Source organism: Alosa pseudoharengus, unplaced genomic scaffold (genome assembly GCF_046254945.1).
Source record: "Alosa pseudoharengus isolate Yale_2024_CS ecotype anadromous, Long Island Sound unplaced genomic scaffold, YU_APseudo_1.1 YU_APseudo_1.1_scf_18, whole genome shotgun sequence".
NCBI lineage: Eukaryota > Metazoa > Chordata > Actinopteri > Clupeiformes > Clupeidae > Alosa > Alosa pseudoharengus.
This window is the reverse complement of record NW_027468650.1, coordinates 24,779,601-24,795,715: the sequence shown is the minus strand read 5'-3', so window position 1 is coordinate 24,795,715 and position 16,115 is coordinate 24,779,601. Positions and strand designations below refer to the sequence as shown.

At 45.9% G+C, this 16,115-nt stretch overlaps 1 protein-coding gene across 2 annotated transcripts in view; it reads right to left on the bottom strand.

Moving 5' to 3' along the window:
* The window catches only part of gli3 (GLI family zinc finger 3), a 117,069-nt gene that overhangs the window by 21,790 nt on the left and 79,164 nt on the right, over positions 1-16,115 (bottom strand). For both annotated transcript variants that reach the window (XM_076290709.1, XM_076290710.1), the window contains exons 5-8: positions 12,155-12,360; positions 7,547-7,702; positions 3,552-3,750; positions 1-129 (exon numbers count right to left, since the gene is read on the bottom strand). The exon at positions 1-129 is cut by the window's left edge and continues 88 nt beyond it. In XM_076290709.1, coding sequence (XP_076146824.1) covers positions 1-129; positions 3,552-3,750; positions 7,547-7,702; positions 12,155-12,360 — 690 coding nt within the window. The remainder of the gene's footprint in view (positions 130-3,551; positions 3,751-7,546; positions 7,703-12,154; positions 12,361-16,115) is intronic.

Below are 16,115 nucleotides of genomic sequence, written 5' to 3'. Positions count from 1 at the left end.
GGAGAGTGGTGGATGAGGGGCGGGCTGTGCCCGAACGCCGAGCTCACAAGGCCTGGCTGCCGGCCAATCAGCTGCTGGTGCATCTGCAGCGCCACCGGGGTGGGTGGGTAGGCGAAACTCAGGGCAGGGCTGGAGGAGGAGACGGGAGGAGGAGACGGGAGGAGGAGGCGGAGGGGTGCAGAGGAAGGGAATGAGACAGAGAGAAAAATTACAAGAGCAGAAATATTAACCACATAATAATGTTGAGGTCTGTAAAACAAAGTACAAAAAGAAGTTGAAAGAGCTGGTTTCAGAAATAAAATCTGGAAAGGCTAAGTATTTCATTTTTTCTCTTCATCTCTTCTCAATGAATCATATAATTGGCCCTCTTAAAACTACTAACTGAATTTACTACTGAGTAAATTTATGATGATCTTAAACAGAGGCAGGAAATATAATTGTGATTTCTTGACTACATAGACCATTGAATCATATTAGCATGGAACTACAATATACTCCTCTAAATTGCATTCTAAAGTAGTTGCATCATACAATATACCCCTCAAAATCATTCTAAATCATTTTCTGAAGTACTTGGGTGCATAAAAAGTAAGGTAACTTTTACTACATCAGCACATAAATAATGATTTTACATACAGCTACAACTGCACTTGAAGTACTGTAGGTGGAGAGATAGTTATGGTGGAGGAGGAGGAAAACTAGTAAACAAATGGATCATTCTGCTCTGCTCAAAGTCCCTAAGGACAGTCCCACACGCAAGCCGGTGACGGTCCCAGAGCCTGGGGACACCAGGCAAACTTCTCCTAAAGGATATTCGTCTTGTTAGTGAGGAAACGTGCTGCAGTGTGTATGATATATCTCTACATCACACTCACTACGTGTGCGAGCTTCATCATCTTCACCAGTGGAGTCTCTTCAGCTGAACTCCTCACCCGTGACTCTCAATGTGTCTCACATTAGTGCATTTCTACCACAGGAGTCCTGCATGCTGATGATCTGGACCAATGGGCCTAAACTCACCAAGCATGGTTGGATGCACTACATTGATAGATGGCTTAGTCAAGTAAAAAAGAAATCCACCAAGGAGAAAACTCCAGAAAAGTGGAGAGGATGAGAGAAAGAAAGAGACCATAGAGAAGAAGTACTCCTGACAACGAAAAAAGTGGAGGAAAGGATATGACATAAGAAGTGATGGGCAGAGCAGAGCAGACGCCTGCTATGGCCTCAGCATCGCGCTGAAACAAGGAGTAGCTCCCCACCGGGGGAGAGGAGAGTGAGAGGGCGGCCTAACTAAACACAGCTCCACCTGGCTCGATACCAGACGCTCCGCTGCGGGCCGAGACTCCATTCATCCTGCCCTGGTGACGGCTCCTCTAAGCTGCCCCCATGCGTCTGCGGACCTTATTACCCGCCGAGCGGAAATCAATGGGGCGCATCGCACCCACAGCCCATCCACGTGTCATATCACTCATCAGTTTTTCGGAGGCACACGCAGAGACCATCTCGGGACCCTGTCGGCTCCGGGAGGCTCCGTGATGGATCGGCTCATGTGGAGCTGGAGCCCCCCTCCCCCCTCCCCCCTCCACCCCTTGCCCCCCAGGATCAGTGATCAATCGCTTAGGGGTGGGGACGGCAGAGCTGGAGAGAGAGTGTGCGCTTCTCCGACCCGAGAGCTTGTGCGGTGGACTCCTTGCTGGGAAGATCTGGTTTGACGCACACCACCAAGGATGCTGGGAGATGGCTGCCCCCCTCAGAGAGGGATATGGCCACCCCTCGAGGTCTGACATGGAGACAAGCCTTCAGAAACCTGCCAAAAAAATCTTTTTTTTTTCTCCCTGGCAGATGGACCCATAGTGCATACCCAAAGGCATAGAGCTGTTTGATTCAATATTCGTGTTATAAAATATTCGGCTAATACACTGTTTAACTCTGTTGGGGGTTTCTGAGTAGCTAGTCCCTTTTGTTTTTTAGTTTTCTCTTGGCCATTAAAAAAGTAGTTTTCTCAAACAGTCAATCTACATTAAGAGCAGTGAGAATGGTTTAATCTCTAGTGTGATTATGGCTGTCTGCTCTTCTGCCATGGCCTTCACCATGACAGGGCTCACGAATGCCATGAACTGTCAGCATCCATGGAGCAAACACAATTCACAATCCAATACAACTGTTGGATCTTGGATAATTACTCCCACATGACAAAACAATGGCAACAGAAAAGAGGCAAATATTCCCAAACACGTTCAATTTTCCTCAGAGTATATTCCCAACATTTGCATATGTAAATGCATACAGAAACTGATAAGGTGAAGAATAGAGAGGTAAGGGTCAATCCAATCAGGCAAATCAATTGGCACTCTGGTATTGATTACATTTCAATGTCTTGCTTGTTGATTTAGTGGACTATAACAGACTCTATTCACAACAAGAGTCGCTACTGACAATGTATTTCCCTCCCATGCTCACCTTAATAACAGGGACAAATTAAAAAAATTAATTGAAACGGCCGAGAGTTTACTTTGTTTGTAAGTTTAAAGACTTTCAATTAATGGAGTGAATTTTAACTTTGCGACCTGACCCTGCTGCATTCAAATTGAACTGACCCTTACCCTGGAAGAGATACTTTTCTCTCCTTTTCTAATGTCAATTTCTTCATTTATTCATTTTTCACACCTCCCCTCCTATCCCCCCATCCCCTTCAGTAGTGCCCTTTCATCTGTCATCCCCCCCATCTCCCCTCGTTGGCCACGTGAAGGATTGTGCGGCGGTGGCATTAGGGTAAAGCTCTCTGCGCGGATGATGGCGAACACATTAATCAGGTGATGCTTATCAGACAGTCGGGTGAAGGGAGCACGGGAGAGACGAGAGCAGAAAAGAGGAGGAGGAGACGGAGAAGAGGGAGGAGGAGGGGGGAAAGTGTGTTCACACGTTTCTTCCTAATAGCGCGTTTCATGTTCTCCCGTTTATTCTGCAGCGGGACATTCATTCATCACTCGCTGCAGTGCGTCCGTGGCTGCTTGACTCCGTGTGCTTTCACTGTGGATCTCTCTTTCTCTCCACCTAGTTTGCTGGTGCATCCTTTGCCTCTATTTTAAAGAACATACCGCATCTTATATGTTTCTACTTTTCTCATTGACTCCCAGACATGGTTTTAATAAATAAAGTAACACTGCCTCTGTTATATTGTACAGTTGTATAATTATCTTTACTGTACTCACATAAATCTACAAAAGAATTACATGAATTAATATTTTCCAAACAAATCCAAATTACACAGCAGTACATTTATTCAAAATAAACCAAAATAAATGGCACTTTTTGTAAAAAAAAAAACTTAAAAAGTGTGGGTTTTAGGAACCAGACCAATTTTTTAAATAGTGGTAAATTTTTTAAATGGTGTTTAATTAACATTTTTGGTTTCAGTTTAGTGAGTGAGTGGACCTGCCTAAGAGCGTAAGTAATTTCTTAGTATTAGAAGCCACTATTAAGAAAAGCTGAGACTGTTCATTACTCTGGAAGTCGGAGTCTGTTGCTCGGACTGTTGGAGCGTCTCTTACCTGATGGCTCCAGCAGAGAGGTGTCCATAAGAGCCGCTGGTGGACGAGCTGGAGCGGGAGTTGTTGAGGATGGTGACCAGGGAGTTGGGGGAGGTGCGGATCATGGTTTGCAGGTCGAAGCTAGGGTCAGAGAGCGGGGAGATGGGCAGGGCCCGCTTCCTGGGCCTCTGTGGAACCCGCGGACTGGAGAAACGAGAGCCTAGGAGAGGAGAGATGAGACGGAGAGAGAGTGGAAAGGAAAGAATTGAAATTATTACTGGAAGGAGATATGGATCCTTTTATTACAACTACATTTGAGATGCACAATGGAACTACAAATGCATTCCATGTATTTTGTTCCTCTCTTTTTCATTCAATGTGTTAGGTCCAAATTTGTCCAGATATCAAAATGTATTGCTATATTTTATTTATTATTATACACTTATAATTATCGTAATATTAGATGTTTTTCTGCGCCAATACTGAGGTTGAACCAAACCAAAAAAGTTATTGATTTAATTCAGTGAGAAGGAGCAAACACTCTCATGGAAAGGAAAAAAATCCCAACCCAAATCAACTGAATTTTGGAAAAAAAGAAAACAATTTCCAATTGTGAATGCTGCATTTCATACGTGTCATCTTCACAGCAAGCTCACACAACCAAGCCTTTCAGGCAGTGGCAGAACTCTGGCTGCATCCAGGCAATATTTAATCAAGTTCAATTTGGCTCCCTATTCAAATGTGTGATTGCACAGAATGAGAATTACTGTGGGCTGTTCTCTCTCTCTTTCTCTCTCCCTCTTCCTCCTTTCTTTCCTCTTTTTCTGAAAAGCCTTTTCAGTCAAGTGCGGCAAAAACAACACAGACAGGCCCTCACCACATGCACAATGACTGGCATCTACAGATTAAGAAATGACTTTTGTTGTCTTTTCACTCGCGGATGTCACAAACAAGAAAGGGTGCGGAGCGCTCGGAAGTCTGAGAGGAGGAGACGGAAAAAGGCGCTGAGGGGATGTTACTCTTTTGTAGCATGGAGTGACACAATGACTTTGGGACTCCATCAGTTAGTGTTATTTTTTTTTCAGACAGTGTTTTTTTTTTCTCGCTTTTCTTTTTTATATTGGTAACGCAGGGAAACAAAACCAGATTACGCAGTGCCTCTCCAACACCCCCTTTTTCATCTGACACATCCAGCGATTACAGGGCCTGTCATTCACATGTAAATCGGTTGTGTGTATGTGTGTATGTGTGTGTGTGTGTGTGTGTGTGTGTGTGTGTGTTGCATGATGTGCTCCAGGGAGTAAAACACCTCTTCAGCATTGTAACCACTGTAGCTGGGAAACGGTGTCTTATACTGTAGCTTTGACTTATTTTACTTTGGGCCTCAGGCTAGGGTGAAAGCAACAGAAGCCAGAGGCTGTCTCTTTCTTTCTCTGTCTGTCTTTCTCTCTCACACAGACACACACACACACACCACACACACACACACACCGAGAGAGACTCAAATAACAATATGTGCTGTAATATATCCATTTCCCATTTGTTTTGAAAGGATTTGTCTTATACAGCCAGAGCCTTTCTGTCTCTCTCACCAACACTTCCACACACAGTGACAGAGAGTGACAGCGAGAGACAGTGCTTGGTCTATGTCTAGCCACTTCTACACAGGAAATCTCACCTCTCACCCTACTCTGATCCACAGGCTCTACGTGGGGAGGGTGGAGTGTGTGTGTGTGTGTGTACCATTTCGGGAAGGCCTCGTGGGGTTTGTGTTTATTAATGCCCAGCCACATGATAAATTGGAGAGAGAGTAGAGTGAGAGAGGGAGAGTGAGAGAGAGAGAGAGAGAGAGAGAGAGAGAGAGAGAGAGAGAGAATCTCTCTACCCCCCCCCCCCCCAATCTCAGTGATTTATGAACAGGACGCATATTGAGGCAGAGCATCATTAATTCCATGGGACAGGGAGAGGGGGGAGGAGGGCTAGACAAACTGGATGGACAGTGGTACAGACTAAGCCTGCCACCACACACACACACACACACACACACACTGCAGATAACATGCGAAGAGGACAGCTATTACCCCCTTTCGTCATGCTAATACTCTGCTTAATGGTCATGATAATTGTGATGTTACTGATAATTGTAATAGATCACATTACACTGCACACTTGGCTGGACGCTTTATTGGAACTAGTGGGGCCAAAAAAGCTTTAAGCGAAGATTTGTCACGGAACTGGGCCTTCCCTAACCAAAGAGATTTGTTATTATTACCATCGAGGTAACAGTTGCTGCTTTCACCAATGGCATGAGAGTTACTGGCGTGATTACTGGCAGCAGACCAAGGCTGCTTCATTCACTGCCATCATGGGGCCAGGGCTGCGGCTGTGGGCTCAAACTGACACTCCAACCGCGGCCAAAAACTGCTCTTGAAAAGCGACACCACATCTAAATAAATGCTGTGCTCTCCGACAAACACCAAGTGAAAGCCTGGACTGTTAAAATGCACTCCGTGAAATGCACTGTGATTAGGCTGCTGATTCCCAGAGCTGTGAGGAATGTGAACTAAAAGTGATCCCACTTGTGGTAAACACATAAATGCGATCACTTCTCATAAGCAACAACTAACTGCCCGCTCCTCTCATTAGTATTAAGCACTGACACCTGCTTATTTTAAGGCTGAAGTACTGAGACAATGGCCTATTAGAGACCAAATATGCTGGACAAGTCCATTCTTTCATCAGTCAAGCCCCTCTCCAAACATAATTACACTGATGTACGTTCTAGTCTACGGCTGCTTCTGATGCCCAAGCCTCATTATTAACAAAAGCCTCTTGATATGAACGCCTCTTCATAAGCACTTTTTTCCAGCCCCTTTCTTCTAGCCTGTCTCTACCATGGTCTATATCTCCATATCATGAAAAGGAGCTTTAAAGTGTTAATTTTCCTGGCGTGGAACACACATTGTTGAAACACGATGAGTTATTACCCGAAATGATCACAGGCGATTTGAAGTGAGGAAGTCCCAACATCTCCATTTGAAAAACTCCTGCCCCTAATTGTTTTGTTTCAGTCTATTAATCTTAAACACTGACACAGAAGAAAGGATTTTGCACAGTGATGAATGGTGGGACATTCCAATTCCCACTTAATAGCAATTAATTTTCTGATACCGGTGCAAGTTTGGCTAGTTTTAATTAGTTTGCGGTGCAAGAGAGAGAGAGAGTGAGGGAGAGAGAGAGAGAGAGAGAGAGAAGGGCGGGTGGGGGTGGGGGGTGGATTGTTCAACGCAGATGCTTCCATGAAAGCTGACTAAATACATCCTCATCAAAGGGTGCAGAACGTGCGCTGTCCGACCTTCCCGCGAATCGGGGGTGCATTTAATTTCCTATTTACACTTTAAAATAACTCATTAGCATAAATACTCGGCGTCGCTCCAGCACCAAACACCAGTCTGGGGATCTTAAGGTTACCTTTGGCTCCCTGTCTGTCTGCTGCCCTACTTCCAGCACAGCTACAGGAGAGGACGGGACACAGCAGTGTGGAGATGGCTGGACACGGGCCACACACAGGCATGTACTGTTTCGCCTCTCAGTTTATGGTCATATGAGCTTGTTTAGGTGCTAAGTGACTCCAATTCAATTCATTAGTAGATGGCATCGACTTTAACTTGATTACATTGAGTTTTGAGCAGCTGTTTGTGCATTGTAACAGTTAATGGGTGTACTTGCTGGGGCGAAGGAGTGCATCAAGCACATTGCATTAATTGAGTGGACAAAGTTAGTGAGCGTGTATAATGACTAATTAACTGATCAAATACCGGTAAGTATAAACTGGGCTACATAACATCATTAACGAGTCACTTGGATAATGGCTGGGTATGCTGCAGGCAGTTGAATTATATTAGACAAATTATATTGGGTATATATGAGTGATTCATTGGGTATATGTGTGAATGGTGAATGAATGGAAAGGGTATATTGATTAGTGTCTTTGCTGGACTGCATCTGCCACTCACTCTCAACAGCCTGCAGGTAGTCCATGTGCAGCGCATTGCTTCCTGCTCCAGCAGTGGAGGCCACAGACGGGATGATGTCAGCATACGGGCTACGGTGTCCCGCAAGTAGTGCCATCTGGTGGTAGTACTCCGCTGTGGTCAGGCCCGTGTGGGGAGCTAGCAAACAGATAAGAGGAAAGGTGAGTCTGGACAATAAGCAGATTGAAATTAGGATATGAAACACGTCTGAAACGGGATGCTTTACCCGAACACCAATCAAGATCCAAAGGTACATCTTAATAGGCCTTATAGCCCCTCTGACCCTACTACTATGGTGGTACCATTGGCCAACTAAGATACTAGATACAAAAAAACTGCCAGTCACTCAGAACACCCTACAGAAATCTTAAACAGAACATTAATCCATAGTGGCCAATAACAACCACATAGTATCCAATCATTTTTGGAAGTCTATCCACAGAACATACACACAGTATAAGGCACATGTTTATCCTGTGAGACTGCAGTCTCTTGTAATGGAAAATATACACCACTTAATGCAGTACGTTCTCTGTGAATTACAGTTAAATGGTAACTGAGGTAGGCAAGCGGTGTGGCTGTGTGGTTTGCCCTCCAGAGTAGATCTGTACCTACATGTGCTTGCATCTCTGGCACAGAGAGCTACCACAGTCACACCACATGAGTTTTCCTCTTGGACTAAGATTAGAAATATGAAAGGCTCGGATTACAGGAAATCAACCAATCGTGTGAGTCTGCTTCCCAACACATCTTCCAACGTTGCTTTTGTTGTGCTTGGCTTTTGTGTGGGGCCTTGCCAGATAATATTCATGATCCTACGCGGATCTTTCTTTTTTGTTTTATCCCCCCCTCTTTGCAGGCTGTGTGTGTGTGTGTGTGTGTGTGTGTGTGTGTGTGTGTGTGTGTGTGTGTGTGTGTGTGTGAGTGTGTGCAACTGGGGAGACACTGTTGGATGTTATCATGAGAAACAGGGCTGCACATTTTCAACCTGCTCATTCACTCCACCACTTAAAACTCCACAAGAAACAAAAGGCTCAAATCTGCCCAGATCTGCATGCATAAAGAAACACATTCTGCCTCCCTCCCTATCTCCTGTGCTCACTCACTCTCTCCCTCTTTCATTCCCTCACTGACTCCCTCTCTCTTCCCTTACTTATAGAGCAGAGTTAAGTCCTTGAACTGCATCCTAAAAATAAACATCTGGCAATGTGCTTCTGTATGCAAATAACGGCACCGAGAAAAGGCGAAATTGGGGGGTGGTTGGTAGTGAGGGAGAAAGAGACTCACTGACATAGTGCTTCTAGACTCAAACAGACTCAAACACAGAACCAGTTTAGAGTTTTGGCTAATTCTCTCTCTCTCTCTTCCTCTTTCTATCCCTTGCTATTTCCTCTGTTTCTCCCTCTTTTACTCACTCTCTCCCTGAAGAAAGAAAATAAGTCAGATGAAAGGGATCTCCCGTAAAAGACCATTCTGCGTGTGTGTGCGTGTGTGCGTGTGTGCGTGTGTGCGTGCGTGCGTGCGCACGCACGGGCAATATGCATCCCTGATTGGTTGTGCAAATGTAAGGAAAAATTCCAAATTAATTCGATTTGGGTATTATGTCTTAAGTGAAGAGGGTGGGGAGGGGGCAGCCGTGAGGAGGGGGGCTCGTAATTGTCTCTGTTGTTCCGCTTTAGCTAAGAGTGAGCATTCAGCGGTAATGTGCCCCATTCTCTACTCGCGAGCGGGAATGGCTTTGCGGGGAATTTCTAAATCGGAATTCCTGGCACGGGCAGGCAGGTTTCTGGTGTTTGAAGAGTGGGGCAGGATGGGGTGGGGGCTAGGGGGGTTGTGGGTTAGGCGGTGGATTGCGGTGGGGTTAGCTTGTTGGTGGGTTCTCAGCCATGGTGGGAAGGAGCGCAGCTATCAGACTAGACCCATGGGGTGCCAGAGCAACAATGAGGCTGAGAGAGATGCTGACGCTGAAATAGATCCAAATTGGGAGATAAGGGGATGTGTGGCGTGAGCTCCGAGCGCTTCCATCAGTGCACTTCAACTCTGTGAAGCTGTGCATACAGTATATTGCAATCAAATAAAGCGTCTCACGCTTATCTTTACAGAGAATATAAGAAATGACATGCCCTTTCTCTTATTCATAACGTAACATAAAAAAAGACTGACAACAGAGGTTTGCAAACAGGATTCACTCTCTCACACACACACACACACACACACACACACACACACAGAGAGAGAGGGAGAGAGAGAGAAAGAGAGAGAGAGTGGAATTATTCACACACACACACACATACAGTACACACACACACATAACTTTCTCATTCACTCAAAAACCTACACACACACACACACACACACACACACACACACACACTGACTTATCTGGCCTCTACAGACCAGCTGTCACCAGATGAATGGGATGTGGATTTTTTTCTCTCCACTTTGCTTATGCTTACATGTAAATACTGTCATGTTTGTTGACATTCAACCTTGGGCAGCCGCGGAGCGCAGGCGTTAGATCCTGGTTCCCGTTTACTCAATGCTAAAACCATGTTCTCCCCCATCATTCAGCATCCAGAGAACAGGCCAGAACTGTATATAAAAAAAAAAAAACGTGATCACAGGCCATGAGAACTGGTCTGGGATCAGCCCTACGTTTGAGTGGTGACCTCATTCACCGTTCGTCAGGATACAAAAACTGACTCCAGGGGAGGCCCTTTGAAAGAGAACCTAATGGGGGGCTCTGAGAGTTTGAAGGAAGACAGAGCTTCATGGAACAGGAACAGCTGAAAAGCTCTAGAGTGGTGTAAGGGACAGAGGGATTGTTTTTGATCCCCTTTGTTTGCAATCGCTAAGAGGTTAGAACTACCTTTCATCTCCATGTTGTATAATTTACATGGTTTAAATTTAGGAGTTGTATAATTTGCAGTATTGTTGGTCTTGTTTCTCCACTTTGCCAGTGCATTTGTCACAAGTACGTTTCATAATGCTTGTGCAAAATAGTCCGTATCTAACATGATTTGGTCGCTTATGAATACGCTCTTATCTCTGTAGCTTCCGACTTTGCCTATTCATAGATTGGAGGAGCGACAAAGAGTTTCACACTTAGCGCAGTTTGCCCAATCTACATTCTTATCAAAATCGGGAGTCCGCTTTGCAAAAAATAGACTTTCCACTTCAAGGAAAAAACAGCAACGCAAGTGGATCACCAACTTGCCTTTTCAGCATGTTGCTGCTCCTGCCTCTCGTTTGGAGCGGAGGCAGCCAGAGGAGGAGTTTGCTGATGCTGGACGCGGCCTGTTGGCTCGATACTGAGCCGATCACTGTGGGCCTTCTGGGAGCGTGCACCGATTGGCTTTCCCTCCGTAATTGAGCTCCAGGCTTCAATTAAACCACCAGCGGGCCAGGAGGCCGAGAGCACTACTGGGGCTCTTTAAACAACAACCTCAAAAAAAGGGAGCTGCTGCTGACCCAGTAATTGATTTCCCAGTCTGGCTCGCGCCATAGGAGCCAAGCTCTGCTCACAGCAGGAGGCTCGCTGGTGCGTCTCTTAACTCCTTCCCCAGACCTGACCCCTGATGCCTGACGTCTTGACCCCCTCAGCCTTGAACCTGGCCCAGTGCCTTGGAGCGCGCCTGTGATCTCTGGCTGATGGCTCCTCCAGAGGTTGCGGAGAGTGAAACGGAGATCAAAGAGAATGACCCCGGCCAAATGACTGGGCAGCGCTCCCCTCCTCGGCCACCGAGGGCAGCTCACACACGCTTGCTGATAAGGGCTCGCTGGACACTGGGTCTTAAGAGAGATGGATTGGGTGTCTGTATCTGGTATCCTCACATAGGCAGGGTTGGGTAATTGCACTCGGATGCTGGTGGAATTCACAAACGTGAACACCCTTTTGTTTAGTGTGGTGAGACTGGTGTTGAGTTACTAAGCATGTTTTTGGCATTGATCTGAAAAACGTTTTTGCCTCATCGTGTAAATGAGATATTGCCATTTCTGCTGCTAAGCCAAATCACTTTCAAATACACAGTGTTATTTGAACAAGAGCAATTGGGATGCTCATAGAATTCCACTCCGGAACTCAGCAAGGTTTCCTTACAAGCAAATGACAAAGAGACTCTTATTTTCAATGAAAGGTATGTAGGGTAGCTGCTGTTCTGTTTAGTAACACACAGTAATTTGCAGAACCATATGAGAGAATTTTGCTGATTACATTCCCCAGAGGATCTTTTATCAGAAACCTAACCAGATGAAGAACCATTTGTTGGGAAAAAAAGTTTTGCAAACGATTATGTGCAACTGATAAACCTGAGCCTTGAAAGACACTTTATCAGAGGCACATAAGCAGGCCCATAAAAGGTTCTTTGACCACAACCTTTTAAAAAACATCAAGAGTTCCAGACTGCACCAATGCCTGAGATTGTAGAAAACATGTGCAGTTAAAGGAGTCAGTTAATAGAGTGGTTCGAGTTTGGTAATTCCCACACGGGAATCCATGACACATACACACACACACACGCACACAGACACACACAGACACACACACACACACACATGTGCACACACACTCACAGTGAAACAGAAACTGACCATCTGCGGGGCTGAGGCCCCTTGCGGCAGAGATCATGGAGAGTGAGGGGCTGCCGGGCAGTGAGCGGATGTACTCCATGTAGGGGTTGATGTAGGGATGGGGCGGGTTGAAAGGGGAGTCGGCCCCCACTGACGGGTTCCGGTGGGGCGAGATGCGGATGAGGGAGATGTCCGAGAACGCCGGGCTGCCCGCCAGGACGGGAGGCCTGCAAACGGAACAAAAGGAAGAGGAGAGAAAGACAAAAGAGAAGAGGAGTAATGAGTTTTTCACAGTCTGAGATTAGTCCCAATGATTCAGTTTGGTGTTGTTTTTTTTTATGCTCATGGTTTAAATCATCCGATTCTTGGCCACTGAGAAGATATATGCATGGTGTGCCTATATCTACAAAGCTACCTACAAGGAAATCTTTAATCTGTTCCCAATCCTATCCTTGTGTTTGTTCTGTCTTTTTTATTATTCCTGTGTTCAAGCTCCAGACTTTTCTTGGACTAGAGTGTGTGTAGGGCAAGGAAATTAATGGTGACACTATCTTATCCGCCTGCATCTGCAGGGCCAAGCAGACGAGGTGAGGGAGGCAGACAGAGAGAGAGAGAGAGAGACAGAAAGGGAGAGAGAGAGGGGCACAGAGAGGGAGAGAGACGGAGTTGAGCACAATTCCAACTGCTCTCCTAACAGACATTTCCTAAGATCAAAGACAGCTTTCAGCACTGTGTCTTAATCAGTCCGAGACGGCCAAGAATTTTTGACGCTACCCACAATGCCTTGCAGTGTTTTCTTAGGTCTGCAACTGGCTATGAATGTGACCAACTATGTTGAGTGAGTTCTTCTGTCGCCAGTGTCTGCATATGTCACAGAACTGTGTGAAACATGAACTTTAGATACACATATTTTATGCTTCATGCTTCAATGTCAAACCCAGACAAAATACATATTTATGTGTCTTTTTCAGCAATGCTTACAGTACGTATTTATTTCAACTACTCATTATCTCCAGTACTGATTAACTTCAAAAGAAATTCACTGCATGTGAATCTGTAAAAAAAAATCCCTGTGTCTATAAGGGTTTTTGATCCTGTCATGGTCTCCCAAGTCAAGAAAACTGGGGCCTTGATGTTCCACAGATACATAAATATGAGAAAAATGTTGAATGAAGCTTAAAGACTTGACCTCAATAATTGTTAGTTGCTTGACAAGATCATAACAAAAGCTGTCAGGGGAGGTAAAGAGTGAGAAAGAATGAGAGGAGAAAGAGAGAAAGAAAGAAAGAAAGAAAGAAAGAAAGAAAGAAAGAAAGAAATTAAGGAAAGAGACAAAGGAAGGGAAGGAGAGAACAAGAGAGTGTGATCACTGCTGAGAGAGTCTTGCTGAGAGAAGTGAAGGTCCTCATGAGAAGTTTGGTGAGATGGAGTGACCTTGAGCCAGGCCTGGGGACCGGAACGGCCAAATTACACCCCTGAGCCCCCGCCCGTCCCCCCCACCCCACCCTCTCCGACCCCCACCTCTGTCCCAGACTCCCCCTGGTCCACTGCCAGCCCCTCGAGTCCACAGGCCCTTAATGAAAGAGCTGAAGCCAGACCCCGTAATGAAGGACGAGGACGAGGAATGGAAAGAAAGAGGGGAGATAAAAAAGGAAGAAAGTGACAGAGGAAGAACAAGAGAGAGAGAGAAAATTACTCTGTCTACTCTGTCTCACAAAGACATTAACCCATGACGGCGGTCAAGTTGATCTGTGTGTGTGTGTGTGTGTGTGTGTGTGTGTGTGTGTGTGTGTGTGTGTGTGTCTGTGTGTGAGAGAGAGAGAGATAAAGAGAGAGATAGAGATAGACAGGAGAGGGGCAGGTGTGTGTGGAGGAAGTGAGGTCAGCAAATGCCTCTGTCCTCTCCTATGGGAGATTCTCCTACAGAGCACCAGGTCGTAATGCGGAGAGCCTCGTGCACCACAGGGTAACACTTTTATCTGATGGTCAACTTACATTTTAAACACCTTCTTGTTTTACTGCATATACACTTTTCATCAGGATAAACATGCAAATCAACATTCTGCTTGCAGAGAGGTGGTTCTCTTCATAAAAAACTATTCTAGCATGTACAGTACATTCATAGATTAACACATACAATATCACAGTGTAGTACTAGTATAAACTGTAGTTAAGAATTAACTGAATTAACTTAAAGATTTCTGTGTTTCACAGCGGCCCTACAGGAGTTCCATCTAGATAAAGGAGGTGATACTGATTCAGTCTGAAAGGTACAATGAGGGAAATGCACTTGGAAATTCAAAGAATTCTCTCACAACAAATTAATAACACACTAAGCTTTCCTTTGAACTTCAATTGCACGGTAGACATTTTACAGGTTGAACCCAAACCCTATCTGTAGAAGGGAGCAGCATTGCAGCTGGTTTGATACTGGATGAGAGGTGAGAGGATGCGTGTGATTGACAGTTGCCATGGTGTCTGTGTGGCTGAGGCGAAACATGAGATCAGGGATCGGGGGGAGGTACTGTGGCTGGTTCATTCCTGTGACCTCCATATATCATGACACACACAAACACACACACGCTCACACAAACAGAACCCTGATTTACCTCTAGCCTGCATGTTTATTTATGCATAAGAGTGTCTGCGTATGTCAGGCGTTGTGTGGGTACAGATAGAGAAGCTATGTTATGACTACAACTTTGATCAGAAAATGAAAAATTTTTCTCTGCTGTGTTAAACAAGTCGCAACACAGGCCTCTCTGTCACCCACACGTACACACACACACGATCTGTGTCTGTGTTTGTGTCGATCTGTGTGTGTGTTTGTGTGTGTGTGTGTTTATGTGTGTATATACTGCATGAATGTCTAAGTCCATGTCTGTATGTATGTGTGTGTGTGTGTGTGTGTGTGTGTGTGTGTGTAGGCACTTAGGTGTTGCATGCATGTGTGTGTGTGTGTGTGTGACACTTGTGTGAACTAGGTGCATCGTTCCTTTTTCTCCCTGGCATGCATGAATCACGCAGGAGCACATTTCTGACACGCAGGAATTCCGGCGGAGGCGGGAGCTCAGCCATGCTGCATTCCTCCACGGAGGCCGCCTCGACTCACACACCTGATTTAAGATTCACATCAAAGACGCACCCCAGGGTGCCCGCGCGCACCGGGGTCACGGTATGCACCAAGCCAGAGCATCAGGGAAGAGAAAAGAAGGAAATGTGTGTGTGTGTGTGTGTGGTGTGTGTGTGTGTGTGTGTGTGTGTGTGTGTGTGTACGTGCGCGCCTATCTACGAGAGTGTGTGTGCCTGTGTGCACATCTGTGTGTGTTTGTGCCTGTGTGTGCCTGTGTGTGTGTGTGTGTGTGTGTGTGTGTGTGTGTCGTGTGTGTCTCCACTGGCGGAGAATTCACACAACTCCTGAACGGCTACATCCTGACATGCAGGCGGGAATGGGGATGGTGTTGGGGTGGGGTTGTGGAGCAAGTTCAACATATGGAAGCCATTTCCTCTCCCTCTACCTCTCCCTCTCTCTCCCTCTCTCTCTCTCTCCCTCTCCCTCTCTCTCTCTCTCCCTCTTTCCCTCCCTCTTGCACATTTGTGTAGCTCTACAGACACTGCATGTTTACATGAGCTTAGCTGACTGCACTCCACAGGCTCTCATTTTCCAGGGGCAGGCTCGGTCCCTCCTCCCTCCTCCTCTCGTTTTGGTAAAGCAACAGAAATAAACAGAAATGAGTTAATGTGTTTAATTTGGGAACCGGTGGGAGCTTAAAGTGATTTTCAGTCAGGAGGTGGTGCCAAGCTGTGTCAACGTTGCGGCGGCGGGGACGTGCCACGAAGTACACACACTGCCGCGCCTGTGCCCCCCCACCACCACCACCACCACCACCACCCCTCCTTCTTGCCTCGCTGTTAAAAACACACAGGCCATCATTGCCACATAGTGACGAGAGGATAAACACACATGGGAACATGCATCTAC